We start from the raw sequence: 18,094 nt of genomic DNA, 5'->3' as shown, positions 1-18,094 counted from the left end.
GGTGGGACAGCTACTAGCCGGTACAACCCCTCTCCTTTTCCCTTTGTGCGCCATTGATTCCATTCTTGTGTTGCGATACCACGGGTACAATTAAAACTATTTAGATATCTTCCGTGTGTTGGAGAAAAAGAGAGCTGTAATCCTTTGCGCCACACAGATGCACATACATACTTTTCGCCCCAAGGGGGTGGTCTAAGTTGATTACTGGTCGGATATGATATATGACGATGCAAGGCTAGGTACCCTAATCTCTGCATAGTGCATTGAGGGTGCATAGGTGACCTCCCACGCCTCCTTGCATGCTCGTAGGTGCCTCTCAAGCGTGAAATTTTTGGAATGCAAAATCTCCGATTGCGCGCCAGGGGCTGCGACTTCCTGGCGAGAGGTGACGCTTGTGGCGTTTGGTTGGCGTGGTTGGATAGAAGACGCGACGCCCACGTCTTTCACGCGTCGGTAAAAACGGGTGATGTGCATACGATAATGGAAAGAGGCTTAGCTTACCACTGGCAAGATTGATCTCAACTCGCACCTTCCAATCGTTGTCCGAACCGGACCCCACCTCCCCACGCATCTAACCCGTTTTTGCTCTTGCCATTGATTGCGATTTTGTTTCAGAATTTCCCACCGCTTCCGCAATCTACTCGTACAAAAAAGATCGGGAGTCCGTTTCTTCCACAATGCTCGACTCCAAACACGTGATATCACATGAACCTGTATATTTCAGGTCATAATTCAAATGGCTTCAACCTTGCCTGCAGAGACATCCCTGCTCTTTCGAATGAACAATGCAGACAGTGCATGGTCATCGTTCGATAATAATGATAGTATATCCCATCTGCGAACCTTGTGTCCCTGTACACGCGAGCATGAGAGACATCAACGTGATGTACACCAAGTAAATCATCCAGGTCACCGGTAGTTGTCCGCTCGAGTTCGTAATCTGGGGAGTGTTGAGATGCGATCGTTTAACTGCGATCAGAATGCTGTGAGATCCATGTTTTGGCCGGGTTGAGGACGTCCATCTAGGACGATTCATGATATTGCCCTTTCAAGTAGGGGGTTGTCCGTCGAGTTTAGGCTTGGGTAGATCGTCAACATGAAGAATCTCGGCATGGCCAACGGCTGCTCCGATTTCCTTGATATCCATCTGCGGTCCAGTGATGTCGGGGAACTGGCTGTCAAAAACAGTATCGCCCCTGATGAGCCTTTCCATGTTCAGCCTGGTGGAATATACAATGTGCAGTGACTTGGCCTCTTCCACCACTCGATCCTCGTCGTTGCCATACCCAATATCACTAGTCTTGCTGGTATTGGCAGTCGGTCGCGACACACCAACGAGCTGAGGAAACACAGAAACGCACGTCATGTTCATTTTCTGGTCATTGCACAGATTCACGTAACCCCAGTCGACTGGGTCGTTGTATGGAATCATGCTCATGTGGAAGAGTGCCTTGCGAGCACCTCGTTGAGAAATGGCATACCCTGGAGTGCAGACTCCGCCTTTGGAATTGAAGACAACTCGTGTGCGTGGGTCGGCGTGAGGGCCAGTCTCCCAGTGCGACAGGTCCGGCTGATCGACGTTCTGACGAAGCTGGAGAGGCTCGGCGGTCGGATCTTGAGGAATGACAAACATGCGGCGGTTGTCCTGTTCATGATACCAAGTTCCACAATGGCCGATCCAGAGAATATCCCAATTGTCGCCATATGGTGAGGCCGATTTCTCAGGACGAGTGGTATTGGTGATGAATCGAGAACCTCGAGCAAATTGAACCATTTGTTGTTTGAACGAGACGTCCCAGTCGGCGTCATCTTCAAAGATCAAGGCAGTGGCAATGTTTTCGCGAACCATCTTCTGGAGAGTGTTCATGTGAGCTCGCCAGCAACCGACGATATTCGGACCCAAGTCCATGGTCTATGTACATCTGACGTTAGTCTTTTCCATTCGGAAGAATAAAAAGCAGACTCCTTACATGTGGAAGGGCTTTTGAAGGAACAGTGTTGCCATCAACACCATCAATGACGGTATACCTAAGGGATGTGAAGGCAGCCTGCATGGCGAATGTGTCTTGCTTGTCGGTGCGTGTGGGTAATGATATCAAATAGATCTCCTGGAAACCCAAAGTATCATTCAAGACTTGGGCCAATCGTTTGTCTCGTATAGGGGTTGACAAGTGCTGAGACATATGCAGATGATCCGTGCCATTGCCACGAGGGGCAGCATCGTCATAGACGACAGCTTGATCCCAGAAGGTGGGCGGGGAGAAGGTGAGATAAAGCAATAAGCATGTCAAAGTGGTGGCAATTAACATAAGACTGTAACGGGTAGGCAATAGGAAGAGCATTTTCCAGAACGAGAGCCGGGGAAGTAGAGGGGAAAAAGGAGACTGAAGGACAGTGTTCTCATCCGGCGCAAGGAACGGTGGCTAATATGAGAGAGGTGGGACAATCATGGCTGAAGGCGGCAAGTTCTTTGAAGCAGCCAGTCACCCAGCTAATGAACAGATGAACTGAGTAGATGAGAGTTACAACAATCTGATTTTCTACCAAGTCACGATGAGCAAAAGATGATTGTCGAAATGCGGAGGAATTCCAAGAATCAAGGGATGGTGGGTAAGGGTGCATCCACTTGTCGAGTCTAGGAAGATTGTGATTTGGAGGTGGCACAAACGAGAATCGTGAATTGGGAATCCGGGACTCGGTTGCGTTGAGGGGCGAGCTACTAATGCCTAGGACGCCAGGTCTCGGGCATGCGAGTTGGCCGCATGCAGCCAATTCAAAGGCTCGTGTTGGGTGGATTACCTGAGGAATGGTGTCACTTGGATGGTTGGCTGAGCCGTTATTGATGCTGCAAATCCGGTAGGTGAGGCTGGAGGGTCTTTACGGAGTAAGGACAAATTGAATGCGGAATGGGCGTAAGTTAGCACATACAATAGGTAAGTAGGTAAGATGGCGACAAAAATAGATGGATTGGTGGAATAGGTCACAGTCTTGGGTGATGACGGATGGAAAAAGTCTGGTCGTAGCAGCTGTGCTGACCTCATTTGATCTGACCACAAGTCTCGGGGTGGCGTGGTCGCCTGGGACCTTTTATTCCCTTTCAAGCCTGTTTATGGGCTTACGGTTGGTCATTTTTCTTCTTCACACGTGATCCTGTGTCATAAATCAGATCAAAAAGCATATCACTATAGAATTAATTCTCAATCCTGCCTTAAAGGTTGTTTGAATGATATTTCATAATTTTCTCCGTACCTGTAGGACACCCCTGAGAGCTGTGATTAGGACCCGGGCCACATTGCGTAGGGTGCACATACCTAGCACATCAATCATTACCTGGTTTAGGTAAGCGGCAGAGGCGCTGACCCCGAGGGCTGGGCCCGAACCCCTCGATCTTTCTCTGTTCCAAGCGTCGCCAAGGAAGGTTTAAATTTCAGCCAAGAAGAAACTTAGTCCTCTGATTCAGGGTCTAGATGCAGAAGGCTCGACTGACCACCTTCTATTTGATTTCCATCGTGCCTTCCGCGTAGGACATGAGGTACTCCGTAGGTAGGGAGCCGACCGAGTTGCGCCTTCCGTCTAGCTTTGATGAGATTTGTCCACGGCAAGTACAAAAGCAGTTGTTCAATTGTCATTCTCTGTCCATCTGAGCCCCCGTGCCCCCCAGGAGGCATGAGAGGATGGCTGCCTGTTGTTGGGCATCCAGCACAAAATGACCCTGGGACTGGCCTTCCCCGGCGCCATTCAGCTCCCCTGTATGTCTCCCTGCCTTTGGTTAGGTCCCTCCCCAAGCTGGTTACCATATTTCCAAACTTTTGTATGTTGTTTCATCCCTGAGGCCTCACTGTGTACCTGGGGCCATATCACGCCTTTTCACCCCAGAAGTCCAATCGCTCGCCGCCACGAGTGCTCATCGCTTCGTCGAATAAAAATGTTAAATTTAACCTTGAGCGGCTTTTGTTGTTTCTTAGCACGAACCCTGTTTGTTGCAGCTTTCCGATTGAATGGGGAAGTATGGTGGATTGACTGCGGTCACCATAAAAGCTTCCTGCTTTTATTTCTCCCTTTGATCTTCCCTTTGTCTGCTCCATGTTTTCTTTCCTTCACCTTGACAGTGCTTTATGAGTCCTCTGGCTATCGACCTGTGGTTTGGAGCCAAACCCATCTTTCTTTCTTTCCTGCTTCGGTGTTGAGAACCGACGCTGGCCCTGTTTCTGATGATTGCACAGGAAAACTGACATCAGCTCACATCCCTCTTGCCATTCCCTTCCTCCCTTACCTTTCTTGTGACTAGAACGCCTAGTTACTGAGAATGACCACGCCTCTCACCATGGAGTCTCACAAGATCCCTGACCTCAATGTCACCGACTTTGCCTCTTCTCACAACTCGGCAGCCAGTGCTCTCCCTTCTCCTGGCCGGAACCCTCATTTCACCCCCATCGCCCTTCGACAGAAAACCCACACCTCGATGTATCTCGACGAATATTTCAAAGGGCCCCGAGACATGACTCATCATTCCAAATGGCCACTTTTTCTTCGACTCCATGGCAGCATCATTCCAAAGATGATCATTCCTCTCACTTTCGTCGCCACTTGGGCTACCGCCGTCACCTGCATCTCCAAGTTTGTTTACAACCTCGGTATCAATCCGGTCTTGCTTACTATCACCGGTTTTGTCGTCGGTCTGGCTCTTTCCTTCCGATCCACCACGGCTTACGAACGGTATAGCGAGGGACGCAAGTATTGGGCACAGCTCCAGGTCACCGCTCGAAGCCTTGCTCGACTGATCTGGATCCACACCCAAGAGAGACATGCACAGGATCCAGAACTCGGCAAAGCCGACATTTTGGCCAAATTGACAGCACTCAATCTCATCAATGCCTTTGCCGTGTCTTTGAAGCACCGCCTCCGCTTCGAACCCGCTGCCAACTATCCAGACCTGGAACCTCTGATCGGTAACATTTACACCCTTGCTCAAATGGCTGACCAGTCAAAACTGCAACAAAATAAGCAAACAGCATGGAAAGAGTTTGCTAGCTGGTTGGACATCCCCTTTGGCCAGTCCAATCCTCGCAAAATCTTGAAAAAGAGTCGAGAAAACCTTGGCAACGTCCCGCTCGAGGTGCTCAACTACTTGTCAGCTTATGTCGAGGAGACCATCCAGAACGGCACCATGAAAGTTCCTGCTCACCAAACCCAGCTGATGAACGGATTGGCCACATTTGCCGACGTTCTTACTGGAACTGAGCGTGTTCTCAACACTCCCGTCCCTCTCGCCTACTCCATCTCCATCAGTCAAATCACCTGGGCCTACATCCTGGTCCTGCCGTTCCAGCTTTATAAGAGTCTAGGATGGGTAACCATTTTTGGGACCATGCTAGGAGCTTACATCATCCTTGGCCTTGCTGCAATTGGGTACGAGATTGAGAATCCCTTTGGAACCGATGTCAACGATCTGCCACTTGACAGCTATTGCCGCGAGATTGCCTCAGATATCGATGTTCTGACATCCATGGCTCCTCCGAGCTCCTCCAAGTTTGTGACAACTGAACGCAACAAGGTACTCTTCCCGTTGAGCGAGAGCAGCTACAGCAGTTGGGCGGAGAAGTCAGTGGATGAGATTCGCAGCGCATTGAGGGCCAAGGCCACCACAGCAGCCACTAGTGTTGACCTAGAGAGATTCGTGGCGGCAGCAGAAAGCACCGAGGCTGCTCGAGATGCGGCTCGCAAGGAGGAAGAGACCCAGGAGAAAGGCCGGCATCTTAACGGTCACGCAGGCGATGCTGTGTGAGAGGGTCAGGACTGAGCCTGAAACAGGTAGGGAGTTGTATCGAATTTTGTTGCATATTAGCGCGGACATGAAAATGCATCAATCCAAAAAGCTCAATGGCAGGTTCAAAAGTTGATAAAACGCATATGGTCAAGCATATTGAGCGTGGGTATTTTATATGGGTTATTTTCGCATACTAGATAGATGATCACATATCAGACATGTATGAATGGCAGCATATCATCAATACCTTGAAACTATCCTCACTCGAACTCTGTGTTCCAACCTTTAGGCATCCTTACTCCTCGCACCCAATTCTCGCTTAAGCCCTTCTTCCTTTTCCATATCATTCAGGACCCTTTCCGCGACCTTCATCGCATCGACGCCAGAAGGTACACCGCAGTATGTTGTGGCATGTAAAATAGCCTCACGGATCTCCGTCTCAGACAGACCGTTGTTCCTGGCACCACGAATATGGACAGCCAACTCAGGAGCGCGATTCAAAGCCATGAGCATGCCGATGTTGATGAGAGAGCGATCTCGGCGTTCCAAGCCCGGCCGGGTCCAGGCATATCCCCAACACCACTCAGTGACGAGTTCTTGGCCTGGACGAGAGAATTCGGTCGAACCATTCTCCAGTGCTCGGTCGACATAGGCATCGCCCACCACGGCTCGTCGAACTGCCAATCCGGCGTTGAACAGTGCTTCGTGTGCTGGTCGTAGTGCCGGGTCGACGGCGCTGGTGACCTTGGACAAGTCCTGTGGGGTGTTGGTGTTGGATCCTGACATGTTGCTCTTATAGCTGAGTAATTGTTCTTGATCGCTTGAGCTAAGGGAAAGTAGATGATGATGGGCTTGATTAAGTTTGGGCAAGCTGGAAGGATGAGATACAGATATTTCTCTGGCCAATATGTCCCAAACTATCAAAAATTGACAAAGGAGTCGACTCTCAAGGTTATATTTTACTTGTACTCATTCTAGTGTCTCGCGCGAAATCGGAACTCATTTATAGGATGAGAGAATGGTCTCCACCTGATCAATTGCTACGACGTTTCCCCCCACCTAGCTTGCCTGTCTCCGATGGCATTGCGCAAAACGGACGTCTTTGAACATCAGGTGGGAGGTTGGCACCACAGGATTTACTCCGCAAATCGGAGGCATTGATTGGAGGAATCAGGGAAATGTATCTTCCTTTCTCCAATTCTGGTGCGACTTCTCCAACTTTTTGATAGCGTCACGTGGTGACACGTGGAAGGAAGAGTAGGAGGAGTAGGAGAGTTCTTGGGAGGGGAGGGGGAAAGAGGATGCTACCAGTAGGGTTGGGAAGAGGAGAGATAACAGCAAAATGTGAAGAATTGAATGGATCTCGAGCAGTGGTGTGAAAAAATTGGAAAATTCTACACATGCAGTCTACTCAGTACTATTCCTCCAGGATGATCGATCGCATACCACGACGATTGACCTCCTCATCCTCCTATATCCCATTCGATATACTCGCCGTCGCCTCATCCGCGTCCTTCTGCCAGTCCTCATTTCCACCTAGGTAGCGGTAAACGACTCTCGAGTCTAGATCAACACATCTTGAGTCCTTGCTAGCACCATCATAGGTAGCTAATCCAATATCACCCAAGACGTTCTTAGCACCCACTCGTCTTGCCATTTCCAACGCCAAAGAAAAGTCCTTGCGCATCAACTGGACTTTGAATCCGTTAGTATAACCTTTCGAAGATGGTGCTTCAGGGTAGACGCCTGGAACAGGACAGAATCGGTCGCAAATGGTATTCTGCGCCGTGCCAGCCGCGTAAACTTTGGCCAGGACACGGGGATCCAGCCCCGACCGCATTCCCATATCCATGGCTTCGGAGACGGCGATGGCAATGACTCCAGATAGATAGTTATTAGACAATTTAGCCGCCAGGCCTTGCGACGGTCCTCCACATGGAATGACGTCTTTGCCCATCATGCTCAGCAGCTCCATCAGACGAGGCAGCTTAGGGTCATTTCCATCGGCGCCGAGGAAGAATGCGATAGTTCCTTTTTGCGCACCAACCACACCTCCACTGACTGGAGCGTCGTAGAAAGAAGCGGTCGGGAAATTTTTACTGATGAAATCCTTGACCGCCAAACTACTGGCTGTGTCGATGGTCGAGCAATCGAATAACAACTTTCCAGAAATGTCACTTGAGCATATCGTGTCTGAGTCGCCGCCCATATATACTGATCGCACGTGTTTCCCTTCAGGTAGCATGGTGAATATGATTTGCTGAGATACTGGTGGTCAGTAGATTTGTTTGGTAACAAAAATGCAGCCAGACATACCGATTTCTCCGCCACATCTCTCGCACTGGAACCTTTGACCACCCGCTCAGGGTATTCTTGCTGTAAATTGTCTAGACTCTCCTGTACGAGGTCGTAGACGTAAATGCGAATATGTGATGGCAGTTTGGTGGCTAGATGTCCTGCCATCGGTAAGCCCATGGCACCTAGCCCCACAAATCCAACTCCTGAAACTTGGACGAGATCCATGTTGAATAGATGGTGGCGGGGTAGTGTTGATGATCGATCACGGAGCTAGGTTTAGTCGAAAACTGCCACTCTGTTCTATCAAGGCAGAAGACGTTGTAAAAATGGAAATGACATGAGTGAAATAGTACAAAAACTTATAGATCTCCGGCATGCGTCCAGGACGAGATGACTGATGATTTCTATTTCATGTTATAACAAGGGAGAAATCGGAGAACCCAATCAACGGCTCATCGTCAGTTGGAGAATCTCAGAATCTCAATGGGCAAAAGTTGGTGGAATTGGGGTAAAGTAGTACAAAGACTCCATCTCCATCTGCTACCCAGACAAGATGATTACACCAAGAGTTGGAGAAGAGATTCCATGTCCTAATTTTATTCTTTGAGAATTGTAGATGAAACTGCCAAGTGTCTAGGTGGGGGCAGCAGTGGACAGCTCACGGATAATCAACTTCCAAGAGGGAGTATCAGGCATGATAGCTCAGTTTCGTTTCATCTCTTGACGATAATATGAAGATTCAAAATATCGCTTGCGTTTCTACATGACAATGATAGTCCTCAACGAGATCCACCGTCGATGCCTCATTAGTCCAAGCAGGCCTCCCGCACAAAATTGGCAGGCATATTGAATGCTTTGCTTGGACATGACATGACGTTCATCCTTCTCTCCCTTCTATATCATGTCTTTGACCCCTTAGATTCCCCATCCTTCTTCATCTCCTTATCATCTACCGTTTGTATCCATTTGAGAAAATTCCCCACGTCTTTGACCAGTTGAGACGGCAGACTGACACGCTGCAACCACATGGGCAAATTCCCTCTTGCATCAGACGCGGTGGCCATGATCCATTCGATTTCCTGCTTGGTGCGATCCCTCCTCACCGTCTCAACTGCAGCATATACGCCCATGACGACTTCTTTCCTCTGTTGCGCTGTTTCGCCGTCCTGAATATTCCGACCTACACTGTAAAGGGCATTGTCGATACTCGCATTCAGGCTTACCGGCACTGTCACGGCAATGAACAAATCCTCGTCTACGCTTGCGGTGCCGACCAGGACGGAGAATGCCCGTGGTGACAAGGGCCCAGGAATCGAACGTGACATCTCGTATATTCCCAGCGTCGGCTCCATCAAGGATCCAAGCTGCCCGCGTGCCTTGAGCAGGCCTAAGTCACGGTTCCAATCCAGTACTGGTCGGGCATCATAGAGAGAAGGATCAAACTTTGCTTCATGCTCACTGTGATTGTCCCTGAGGCCATAGACAAACTCGTCCCAGCAGGCCGATCCAGCCTTGTCGATGCTCTTGCTCGAGATGTCTGGATGGATGCTTTTTCTAGCAAACCAGTGTTCGGAATCTGGGGCTCGAGGTTTGCTCCGCGCCACAGTCCTACCACCAGACCACTCAATTTGCCCGATCTCGGCGGCAGAGATTGAATAAGTGAGGACTTCAACTTTAGATGAGGATGGAGAAGATGGCTTTGTCGAGTGATGAGAGAAATTGTCGGCTAGCGACTTGGCGGAGAGAAAAGCAAGGCCGTCGTTGACTAGGGTCGTGAAAAACGTCTCCAATTCAGGCCTTGAGTTGTTGGAAAGCGGCAATTCCGTGTGCTCCGGCAGATCTCCTACCTGGAGAGAGCTAAGGCGGATGAGGTTGCTGTGCTTCTGAGCCATGGCAACAACCAACCGTGTCGGCACAGGGGTTGCGGATCTCACGGGAGACTAGGGCCGTGGTCATAAAGAATATGGGAGATGAGCCGTTCGAAAAGGTTAGATATTCCACAAAAGTGGATGATGCCATATAACGATCGATGGCTTCTGTTGCTGAAACTCAGCTGGATGAAGTTGTTTCATGATCATGTCGTCAGCAGCAAGTCGTCGAGTCCAGTCACGTGTCAATGTCTTGGCATCAAGTATTGACCTCCTTTTCCCATCCTTGTCCTTTCTATCCACACCAAAGATGGGTGAAAAGACCGTTGACTAGAGCACTTTTCAAGTAAGTAGCGGCTGGGACTCGACGAGTACGGGTAAGATCTCCCTGCTGTTTGTGCAACCGCGTTTTGACGCAAGTGTCGGTGCAAGAAATGTCTCGTGTCAGCAAGTGGCCAGTGTACCTAGGTTTATCAACTCCAGCTGTTGGAGAATGCGGCCGTCTTATACAGGAAGATACGCAGCCATTCCAGATGTCCCTGATCTGTCACATTTTCATTCCGATGCCGGGTTCTACTTCAGTTAATCGATGGGTTCAAGTCTAATAGCTCTTCTATGTGTCTTGTGTCCGGAGGGGTACAGGAGGATCAGATTCCATTTGAGGGAATTGTACTATTTTTGTAATCATTCATGGTTAGAGCGCCGGGATCAATCTTCCCTTGTCCAACTAGTAGAGAAGGAGGTGATACTACCATTTGGAAGATCGACGTCTTGGATGCGTAGGTATATTGCCACACCACGATGTGGATTGTTTTCGTATGCCGGGTCTGAAGGTTCCCAATTGGGTCCCATCTCCGAGTACCGCAATTGAGGTTTGGGAGCCAGTCCCTCTTTTGCAAGGTCTTCTGTAGAGTTCCAGAAAGCAGTACTCTTAGCATCCATGTTGCCCGTCATACGGGCCTTGCAGAATCCAATCAGGTCATCGGCGCTGAAATTCCGAAAACCCCACGCAGTTCGCTGTTTCCTGGTTCTGTACGCTTGAAGATCAACCACGGAAAAGTGGCTATGTCCTTCATCGATTTCGGAGGTGCGACTGTCATCTGGCAAGGTCAAAGTTGCAATATTGACGTGGGCAAGTTCTGCCCAAAGAAAGCGCCGGATTTTTGTCGCGTTCAGGACCAAGTTCTATCAAGAGTTAGTGATGTGTATATATTGTGTAAAACTGGTCTTACCTCGGGTTGAGCTTCAAGATGCGCTCTGCAGGCTGGTGACTGTCGCAAGGGCCTGGCAGCCAATTGTCTTGACATTATGTTGACCGATGCAAAAACCCGTAACCCCCATTTAGTCGTTTCACCGAACTTGATGAGATCAAGGTTCTGATGGCGGTGAACCAAGAAGGACGCAAACCTCGAAAGTGTTCGACGGTTCTGCTGATTGCGAGTGATGTTGGCGGTATCTCGTGTTCTCCTCGGGTTGACACTGGAGGCCTCAATGTAATGAGACGTCTTGAATCGAAAACTCACGAGATTTGGCATATGGTCGCACAATACAGAGAGCAATACAGGAAAGCGCTTGCGGTACTGCCTGTGGTAACTGGAATGCATATCTAGCTCGAACAGTCGCATTGGAAAAAGGAACTCTGGGCCCATCAAGCGTGGCATCTCCCAGATGAAGTCGCCAAACCTATTTCGAAAGCCAAACTTCCATGGGCCCCTTCCTTCAGTTGTCATTCTCGCAGGTAAGAATGTCTGTGATGTGAAGCCGAACTTCCAGATTGACCGCAGTCCCAAGCCGTCCAAACACTCTGATCGTAATTGGCGGCATGTCATCATGAGCCCCTTTAGCGACACCCAAATTTCTGGAACTGAAATTGATTTAAGAGTTGGGGCATAACTTCCTGTTATGGATCCCCCTATCTCGAAAAATCCAAGATCAAAGACGAAGCCAATAATGTTCATTCGGACTTCGGCTGGGAGTTCCATCAAGCTCATGCCAGTATATTGCTCACATAAGCAGATCTTGCGACGCCGCTTTTGCCTTTGAGGTATGGGGACGCCCCAGGCATCACACGGGTCCTCGTCCTCGATGAAATCCCAGGACCCATTGAGAGACATGATGAGTTTATTGCGATAATCTGACCTAAGTGTGAAGACGTGAACAGAGAGGGGACTTTCTGATTCGCTTGCGTTCTGGGATGGTTGGCCCTGTGCTTCTGCGTAATTGTTCGCGGAAAACGGAGATTTGAGAACGCGAAACGTCGAAAAGTGAAAGTTGTGAGAGCAACTTTGGCTGAAATTCGCATACTGTAAGGGTAGGAACATCTCCTGCGGCGCGAAAAGCGAGGAACATATATATTTAAGCGCGGAGTCACAGAATCTCGTGCACAGTTAATGAAGCAGCAGCGTCACTGTTCAAGCTCTGTTGATAACTGAGGGAGGAGATTCATCAGTCCACCATGACTCAGGAAGTGAAGAGACTCGCGTTTCATTTCGCTGTGTGTGAAGGTAGTTTGAAGATCTGTTGATTTGTCGTCAGTCTTAGTTTTGCCATCGAACAGAGGGTGAAGAAGCCGCTTAGAGTTTGAGATCAACGTTTTCAAGTTGCTGATCTGGAGTTTCTCGACATTCATATATGTAAATGTCATTAATCTAGGTACTGATATTGTGCACCAATGTTTGCGCCGATAGCTGTCACTTAGCTGTTTGTAACTTCTGGGAGTTTATTCTCGCAAGTACATTCTTCCACTTCCTGCCTCCGGATGACCTGTTTGGTGCACTAGTAAAAGCTTTCACCGACCGGTTGCTGGTTTTAGCTGTGTAATGTTTGGTTATATGCCTGATCACCCATCGACAAGACTCCAGGCCAGTGAGTCAGTAAGGTTGAGTGTTTGAGCAGTGACTATCACATGGAGAACGAGGATGGATGTATGGGTTAGCCATTTCTGGCTTAGTGTGGGTGAACTTTATTTAAGCTTAAATATCTTAAATGCATACTCTGTACATTCTGACGTGGTGGGACTATCGTGAACAGGCCAAATTATCCATTAGATCGAGGATCGAAGCAAGAAGAGGAATGTTGAGCGAAAGATATGTAAATTTGGTCTCTCCCGCCACTTCAGCAATGCCTATTTCTTAACATGGCCAATTTTAAAGGCCTATCGTTTGTTCGCGTGTTGGCGAAACGCGGCTGATGCATAACAGCCTCGTGCCCAACCGTGTCTCATGCATAATATACAATGTTCCTCTTCATCGTCTGTCATTAGTCCAGGTCAGCCCAGGCTCAGGTCCTTCGTGGACTTTGCTGGGGTTCATCGGCTGCCTCAACCCTAACTAGAATCTCTTCCAAAAAGCCTTCCAAGAACTCGGTAACTCCACCACCCATGCCAACCGGACATTCCGCGTCACAGGCCTGAATCTCGTGGAACAAGCCTGCAGTCTTTGCAATCAACCTTCTGACTTTTTCGTGTGTTTGTACTCGTTGTTGTTGCATTTCGGCAGCTGCCGAAGGGCTGAGTTTACTTGACCTTGCGAGTTCTTTCAGCATGTATGTTCGGCGATGCATCGCAGCCTCTAGCGCTGGGATAATTACAGAATTGAGAGCTGTCAATTCTTGGGAGGAGTCGTAGCCTGCCTGCTGAGCGGCCATATTGCTGATGAGTGCAGCTTGTGAAGGATGCGACGATTGACTTGGCACAGGTTGTCCGGCAGATGAGCCCCACTGATTAGCCATTGCCGTTGATGTTTGCGACTGAGGCAATGATGGCAAGTCTTTTGGTGAAAATGGAGGCAGAGGTTGCTGCCCGGATGCCTTGCTGGCTGACGGCTGTCGCAGGGGCGGCCCCTGACCAGACACGCCACGGAATGGGGGAATTTCTGGAATTGTCATCTTTGGCTTCTTTCCTGGTGGTGTCGAAGATTTGAGGTGAGGGCTATTCATGTCGTCAAGCTTTAGAAATCCCATGTCTCTTGCTATCTGCGCCTGAATGGCCTTATCATAACCGTTGGAATCTGGACTGTGATTTGTCTTTCCGGCCGAGGCGGCAGACGGAGTCTGCGGGTTGACGACTGGCGCTGGTTTTGGTTCGGCTCCAGCAAACGATGATTTATTCGGTGAAGGGGGTAAGGCGACTTTGGATGGAGTTGGAGGAAACGTGGCTTTGACGGGGGACTTCTGTGGCGAGGCCGGAATTTTGACAGTCTCATCCCAATTTGATTGACCTTTGGCGACGACAGGTTCGGCTGAAGCGCGGGCATTAGTCGCGGAGTCATTCATATCCCGCAATCCCGTACCACGCGTTCCGATTGGCCTTACTGTGCCAAAATCCCACAAGTCATCGTTTTCTGGATCATGTATAACCGGAGCATAGTCTTCCTCTTCTTCTTCATCGTCGGAAGAGCGACCGCCACGAGTGGCCATGTATCTCTCATTCCGTTCGATAAGTTCGGTCAGGTATGTGGTCTTTTTGGCCTTTTTCACAAAAGGATGTTTCAGGAGCTCTTTGGCGGATGGACGTTCCTTAGGATCTCGCCGCAAGCAGAGCTCGACAAAATCCTTGAAGGTGCGTGAGAAATTGCCCTGAAGCGTTGGAGGAGGATTCTTGGGGATTAGGAAGAGAACTTTCATGGGGTGAATATCCGCATACGGGGGCTCCCCCAGGGCGAGCTCAATGGCGGTGATTCCCAAGGACCATATATCTGCCTTGTGATCATAACCTGATTGCTTGATGACTTCTGGAGCCATCCAAAAAGGAGTGCCCACGAAGGTATTCTTCTTGGTCATGGTAGCAGACAACTGGCCCGAAACACCAAAGTCGGCCAACTTGACCTGCCCATTAGCACCAAGTAGTACATTGGCTGCCTTGATGTCTCGGTGCAGCTTCTTGTCGCCGTGTAGGTAGTCCAAACCCATGAGCAGTTCTCGAACGATGATACAGATGTAGTCTTCGTGAATGAGCCCTGGTCTCATCAAGTCAGAACAACTCCCCCCTGAGCAGAACTCCATGATGATCCACAGATCAGAGCCTTTCAAAAAAGAGCCATGGTATTTTGTGACATAAGGAGACTGGAGTTCGGACAAAATGGAGATCTCTTGAATGATGTCTTCAACCTCATCTTCAGCATTTTCCACATCGATGATTTTGATGGCGACTGCCTGACCAGTCCTTTTGTCGACACCCTTGTAGACTTTGCCGAAACTTCCACCTCCTATGCAATTCTGTTTGGTATATAGTTGTTCGGGATCCATTATCGACGACACACCCCTTGCTGGGAGATATGGGCAGGATCTGGGTGATGGCCAAAGGAGACGACGGGGGCTAAACGATCAAGGGTAATGGCGTTCTACTTTATGAGTTGATTGTCGTTGCATTGGGCAGGCACCACCGTCTTGCCGGGTTTAAGGAATGCGCCACTCGATATAAGATGTTGTGCGGGTGGCAGAGGAGTGAGTGAGGGTAATGCGAGATGGGAATCGCGTTGATGGGCGTTGGTCGCGTTTAGATCGTAAGTCGTAGAATATGAATGATCTGAGGATAGATCCAATCGCCACCAACAAGTGAAAGACGTGAGAATGATTAGCAGAAGTGTGTGGACGTGTCAAAGTGATGAATGAGTGTTAGTGGTTGTGGTTGTCGACCAAGTCAAGGTGACGGGTTCCTGCAGCGGAAATAGAGTGTTTACTCCTTGCCGCATGTGGCTGCTTCCACCCACTGCCACCGGCACTCCGATTGGTCGAACAGACTTCCACATATATGAGTCTCTTAACACCATCGACACCACCCTGTTCTCACTGTCACTTGCAACCAATCAACACTGGCAATGGGCTCTTTTCTGACACTTGCAGCAATAGTCATGATTATTTCTTTCATTATTCCGTGAGTCACATCTCTCGTACCATGTTGCAACTTGGGCTGTCTCGTGCCACATCATGGTATGGCACGTTTCGTCTAATCTTGGGTATGCTACCTGAGTTGCATGGGAACGCCGCTGCAATGCATCATGACATAGGACCACGTAGCTCGACCATGCTCCAGCCTCATTCAATGAACTCCACCATTACGGTCCCATTCTTCAACCCAGCTTCAGCAATAGTCGAGTTCCGGTCGTCGATGAGATTCTTCCCCATTGAAATCAGCTCAAAGTCGGCGCCTTCTCGACCTTCCAGCGGTTCTGCCTTCAAGAATTCATATATTCGTTGAACAGCGTCGGTTTCTGTAAATCGTCGCACCACCCTGCCTCCTGGGTGCCTGATCTGAACTCGTGTCACACCTGGACCTTGGGCAGGTTCGATATGCGGGTTGGTGCTTGGAATTTGCGAAAATGCACTTGTCTCTTGTAGTTCTGTTGGTGCAGTGCTGCTGTCAATGTCCATGCTCTCTGAGTTAGCCATGGCTTCCTTCCTCACATCGCCGATGCTTCGCGTCAAGTCATCGGGGTCTTCTGCTGGTGCTTGCTTGGCCTGAGCGGCTCCCCCAAAGTCTTGAGAAGCCCCCGCTAGACTAGCTTGTAAGGCTCTCTCCAACATTTCTTCTTCCGACAATTGATCGATAGGTTTCTCCTTCTTGATTTCAGACTTTCGCTTGGCCACCGGATTCCGCGCGCTGTTGTCGAGACTGTATCGGTCCAAGAATTCGTGCAGTTGCATCAAGAATTCTGCTGGGGAAGGGACTTTGCGAGACCACAACTTGATTTGCTCACCAGTTCTTGGGTCCACAATAGCAACGTGTGGGTATTCGTCCTCGTTTTCATAGCCCTGAAAGTAATATTGAATGTATTGGCTGGCCCTCGGGTCATCCTTGTTGTATTGCAAGAAGACAAAGTTCTCCTTGACCGTCTCCACAATTCCCTCGTTCTTCCACAGATCACGGTTCAATGCTTGACAGTCAAAGACTCTGTTGTTTTGAATATCCACCAGGAGCCATTTCTTATGCTCTTTGCCCTCGTCTCTGGCATCTTCCCACTCGCCTTTGAACATCAAATCCCACGGCGGTTGAAATAGTCTTGCCAGCCGGTTCGTTCTTGTCGTCGATTCGGACTCGCCTCCGGTCGACTCGGCGAGAATCTGAGAGTTATCGATACTGTCTCGTTCCCAAATACTGGAGGGCTGGTGCTGATTAAAAATGCCTGGGACATTCGCTTGGAATGGTCAGCATAATTTCTAGGTATGAGACTAATACTTACATCGCTGAGTACGTCGTGTCTGGAAACCTCGAAGTCGCTCTTGCACTGCATCTTCATACCCCATCCCACGCATGGAAAATGGGTCTGATCCAGGACCAACTAACGTCTCTGCCTGGCGAGCGATTGGAGCTCGTGGTTCTTGAGTGGCCCCCTCTCCATACATTTCTTCTTGCAGACGTCGCGCCATTGCTTCGTCATCTTCAAAGTCAACAGGTGCTGAGGAGTGTGGTGGCTCGTTTGGTCTTGTAGAGGTATTGACACCAGTGACTACAGGGTCATTGGCGTCACCTGCACTATCATCGTCATCATCGAGGGCTATAGGGTGTGAGGGGCTGCCGGCTTGATTTGAGGTTGTTTGAGGAGGGGGTTGCGATGTAATGTTTCCTCCGGACAAGTCCACGCCACCATTCTCAAACCAGAGCTGTACTGCCTGGTTAGCATCACCATCTGCTAACTGCGCATATTGCGCCGCTAGCTCTGGAGTGGCACCGGCAACTGAGATCAATGTGGCAATTGCTTCATCCATCGAGAAGAAGATGTGCAAGGTGATGCTCCCAATGGGATCAGATCGATGAAGTGAAGGAATCGTCGAGGGAGGATCAGAGGTTTAGGGTAGACGATATGGAGGTGCACGAATTGGGAGTAATATCGTGGTCAAATACTTTCTGGGTTGGGAAGACGAGACGGTGAGAGAGAATGTGTCTGGTTGATAATGAGAAGAGGCAGATGGGAGAAGCAGCAAACAAACGATTTCAATATCAGTCACTGGCCATTTGAAAAGGCCCCAATTGAGTTTCGTCATTGGCAGGTACCAGGCCCGCTCGCTGCACTCACGCGGCAGAAGTCGCGATTCCCCATGCCCAAGATGCAAACTTGCCAAGACAGAGTCCTTTGCCGCGGCGCTTGACCAGGGGCTCATGACTTGGGTGAAGCATAGTATCTTCAAGTGCTGGCGCTTGTAGCCGCGTCGAGTGGGGACATAT

General features: G+C 49.5%; 7 protein-coding genes across 7 annotated transcripts; 1 reads left to right on the top strand and 6 right to left on the bottom strand.

Moving 5' to 3' along the window:
* Positions 1-489: 489 nt before the first annotated feature.
* PV10_02473 (uncharacterized protein) lies at positions 490-2,441 on the bottom strand. The gene is made up of 2 exons (XM_016366791.1): positions 1,971-2,441; positions 490-1,912 (listed from the first exon to the last, which is right to left on the bottom strand). Exons 1-2 carry the CDS (start codon positions 2,340-2,342, stop codon positions 1,049-1,051), a joined length of 1,236 nt encoding a protein of 411 aa, XP_016226309.1. The 5' UTR covers positions 2,343-2,441; the 3' UTR covers positions 490-1,048.
* A 1,644-nt stretch (positions 2,442-4,085) lies between these two features.
* PV10_02472 (uncharacterized protein) lies at positions 4,086-6,021 on the top strand. The gene has a single exon (XM_016366790.1). The coding sequence runs from the start codon at positions 4,307-4,309 to the stop codon at positions 5,783-5,785; it is 1,479 nt and encodes a 492-aa protein (XP_016226308.1). The 5' UTR covers positions 4,086-4,306; the 3' UTR covers positions 5,786-6,021.
* PV10_02471 (uncharacterized protein) lies at positions 5,912-6,718 on the bottom strand. Its single transcript, XM_016366789.1, has one exon. The coding sequence runs from the start codon at positions 6,551-6,553 to the stop codon at positions 6,053-6,055; it is 501 nt and encodes a 166-aa protein (XP_016226307.1). The 5' UTR covers positions 6,554-6,718; the 3' UTR covers positions 5,912-6,052.
* Positions 6,719-8,964: 2,246 nt separating this feature from the next.
* On the bottom strand, positions 8,965-9,957 carry PV10_02470 (uncharacterized protein; the record flags this gene model as incomplete). Its single annotated transcript, XM_016366788.1, has 1 exon — positions 8,965-9,957. One exon carries the CDS (start codon positions 9,955-9,957, stop codon positions 8,965-8,967), a length of 993 nt encoding a protein of 330 aa, XP_016226306.1.
* A 589-nt stretch (positions 9,958-10,546) lies between these two features.
* On the bottom strand, positions 10,547-12,254 carry PV10_02469 (uncharacterized protein; the record flags this gene model as incomplete). The annotated part of the gene is made up of 3 exons (XM_016366787.1): positions 10,547-10,605; positions 10,686-11,118; positions 11,166-12,254. 3 exons carry the CDS (start codon positions 12,252-12,254, stop codon positions 10,547-10,549), a joined length of 1,581 nt encoding a protein of 526 aa, XP_016226305.1.
* Positions 12,255-13,040: 786 nt separating this feature from the next.
* Positions 13,041-15,474, bottom strand: PV10_02468 (uncharacterized protein). The gene has a single exon (XM_016366786.1). The coding sequence runs from the start codon at positions 15,175-15,177 to the stop codon at positions 13,213-13,215; it is 1,965 nt and encodes a 654-aa protein (XP_016226304.1). The 5' UTR covers positions 15,178-15,474; the 3' UTR covers positions 13,041-13,212.
* A 314-nt stretch (positions 15,475-15,788) lies between these two features.
* PV10_02467 (uncharacterized protein) lies at positions 15,789-17,883 on the bottom strand. The gene is made up of 2 exons (XM_016366785.1): positions 17,112-17,883; positions 15,789-17,066 (listed from the first exon to the last, which is right to left on the bottom strand). Exons 1-2 carry the CDS (start codon positions 17,635-17,637, stop codon positions 15,967-15,969), a joined length of 1,626 nt encoding a protein of 541 aa, XP_016226303.1. The 5' UTR covers positions 17,638-17,883; the 3' UTR covers positions 15,789-15,966.
* Between the last annotated feature and the right edge of the window lie 211 nt (positions 17,884-18,094).

The sequence above is a fragment of the Exophiala mesophila genome, assembly GCF_000836275.1.
Source record: "Exophiala mesophila strain CBS 40295 unplaced genomic scaffold supercont1.2, whole genome shotgun sequence".
NCBI classification, from domain to species: Eukaryota; Fungi; Ascomycota; class Eurotiomycetes; order Chaetothyriales; family Herpotrichiellaceae; genus Exophiala; species Exophiala mesophila.
This window is presented reverse-complemented; position numbering and strand designations above follow the sequence as displayed.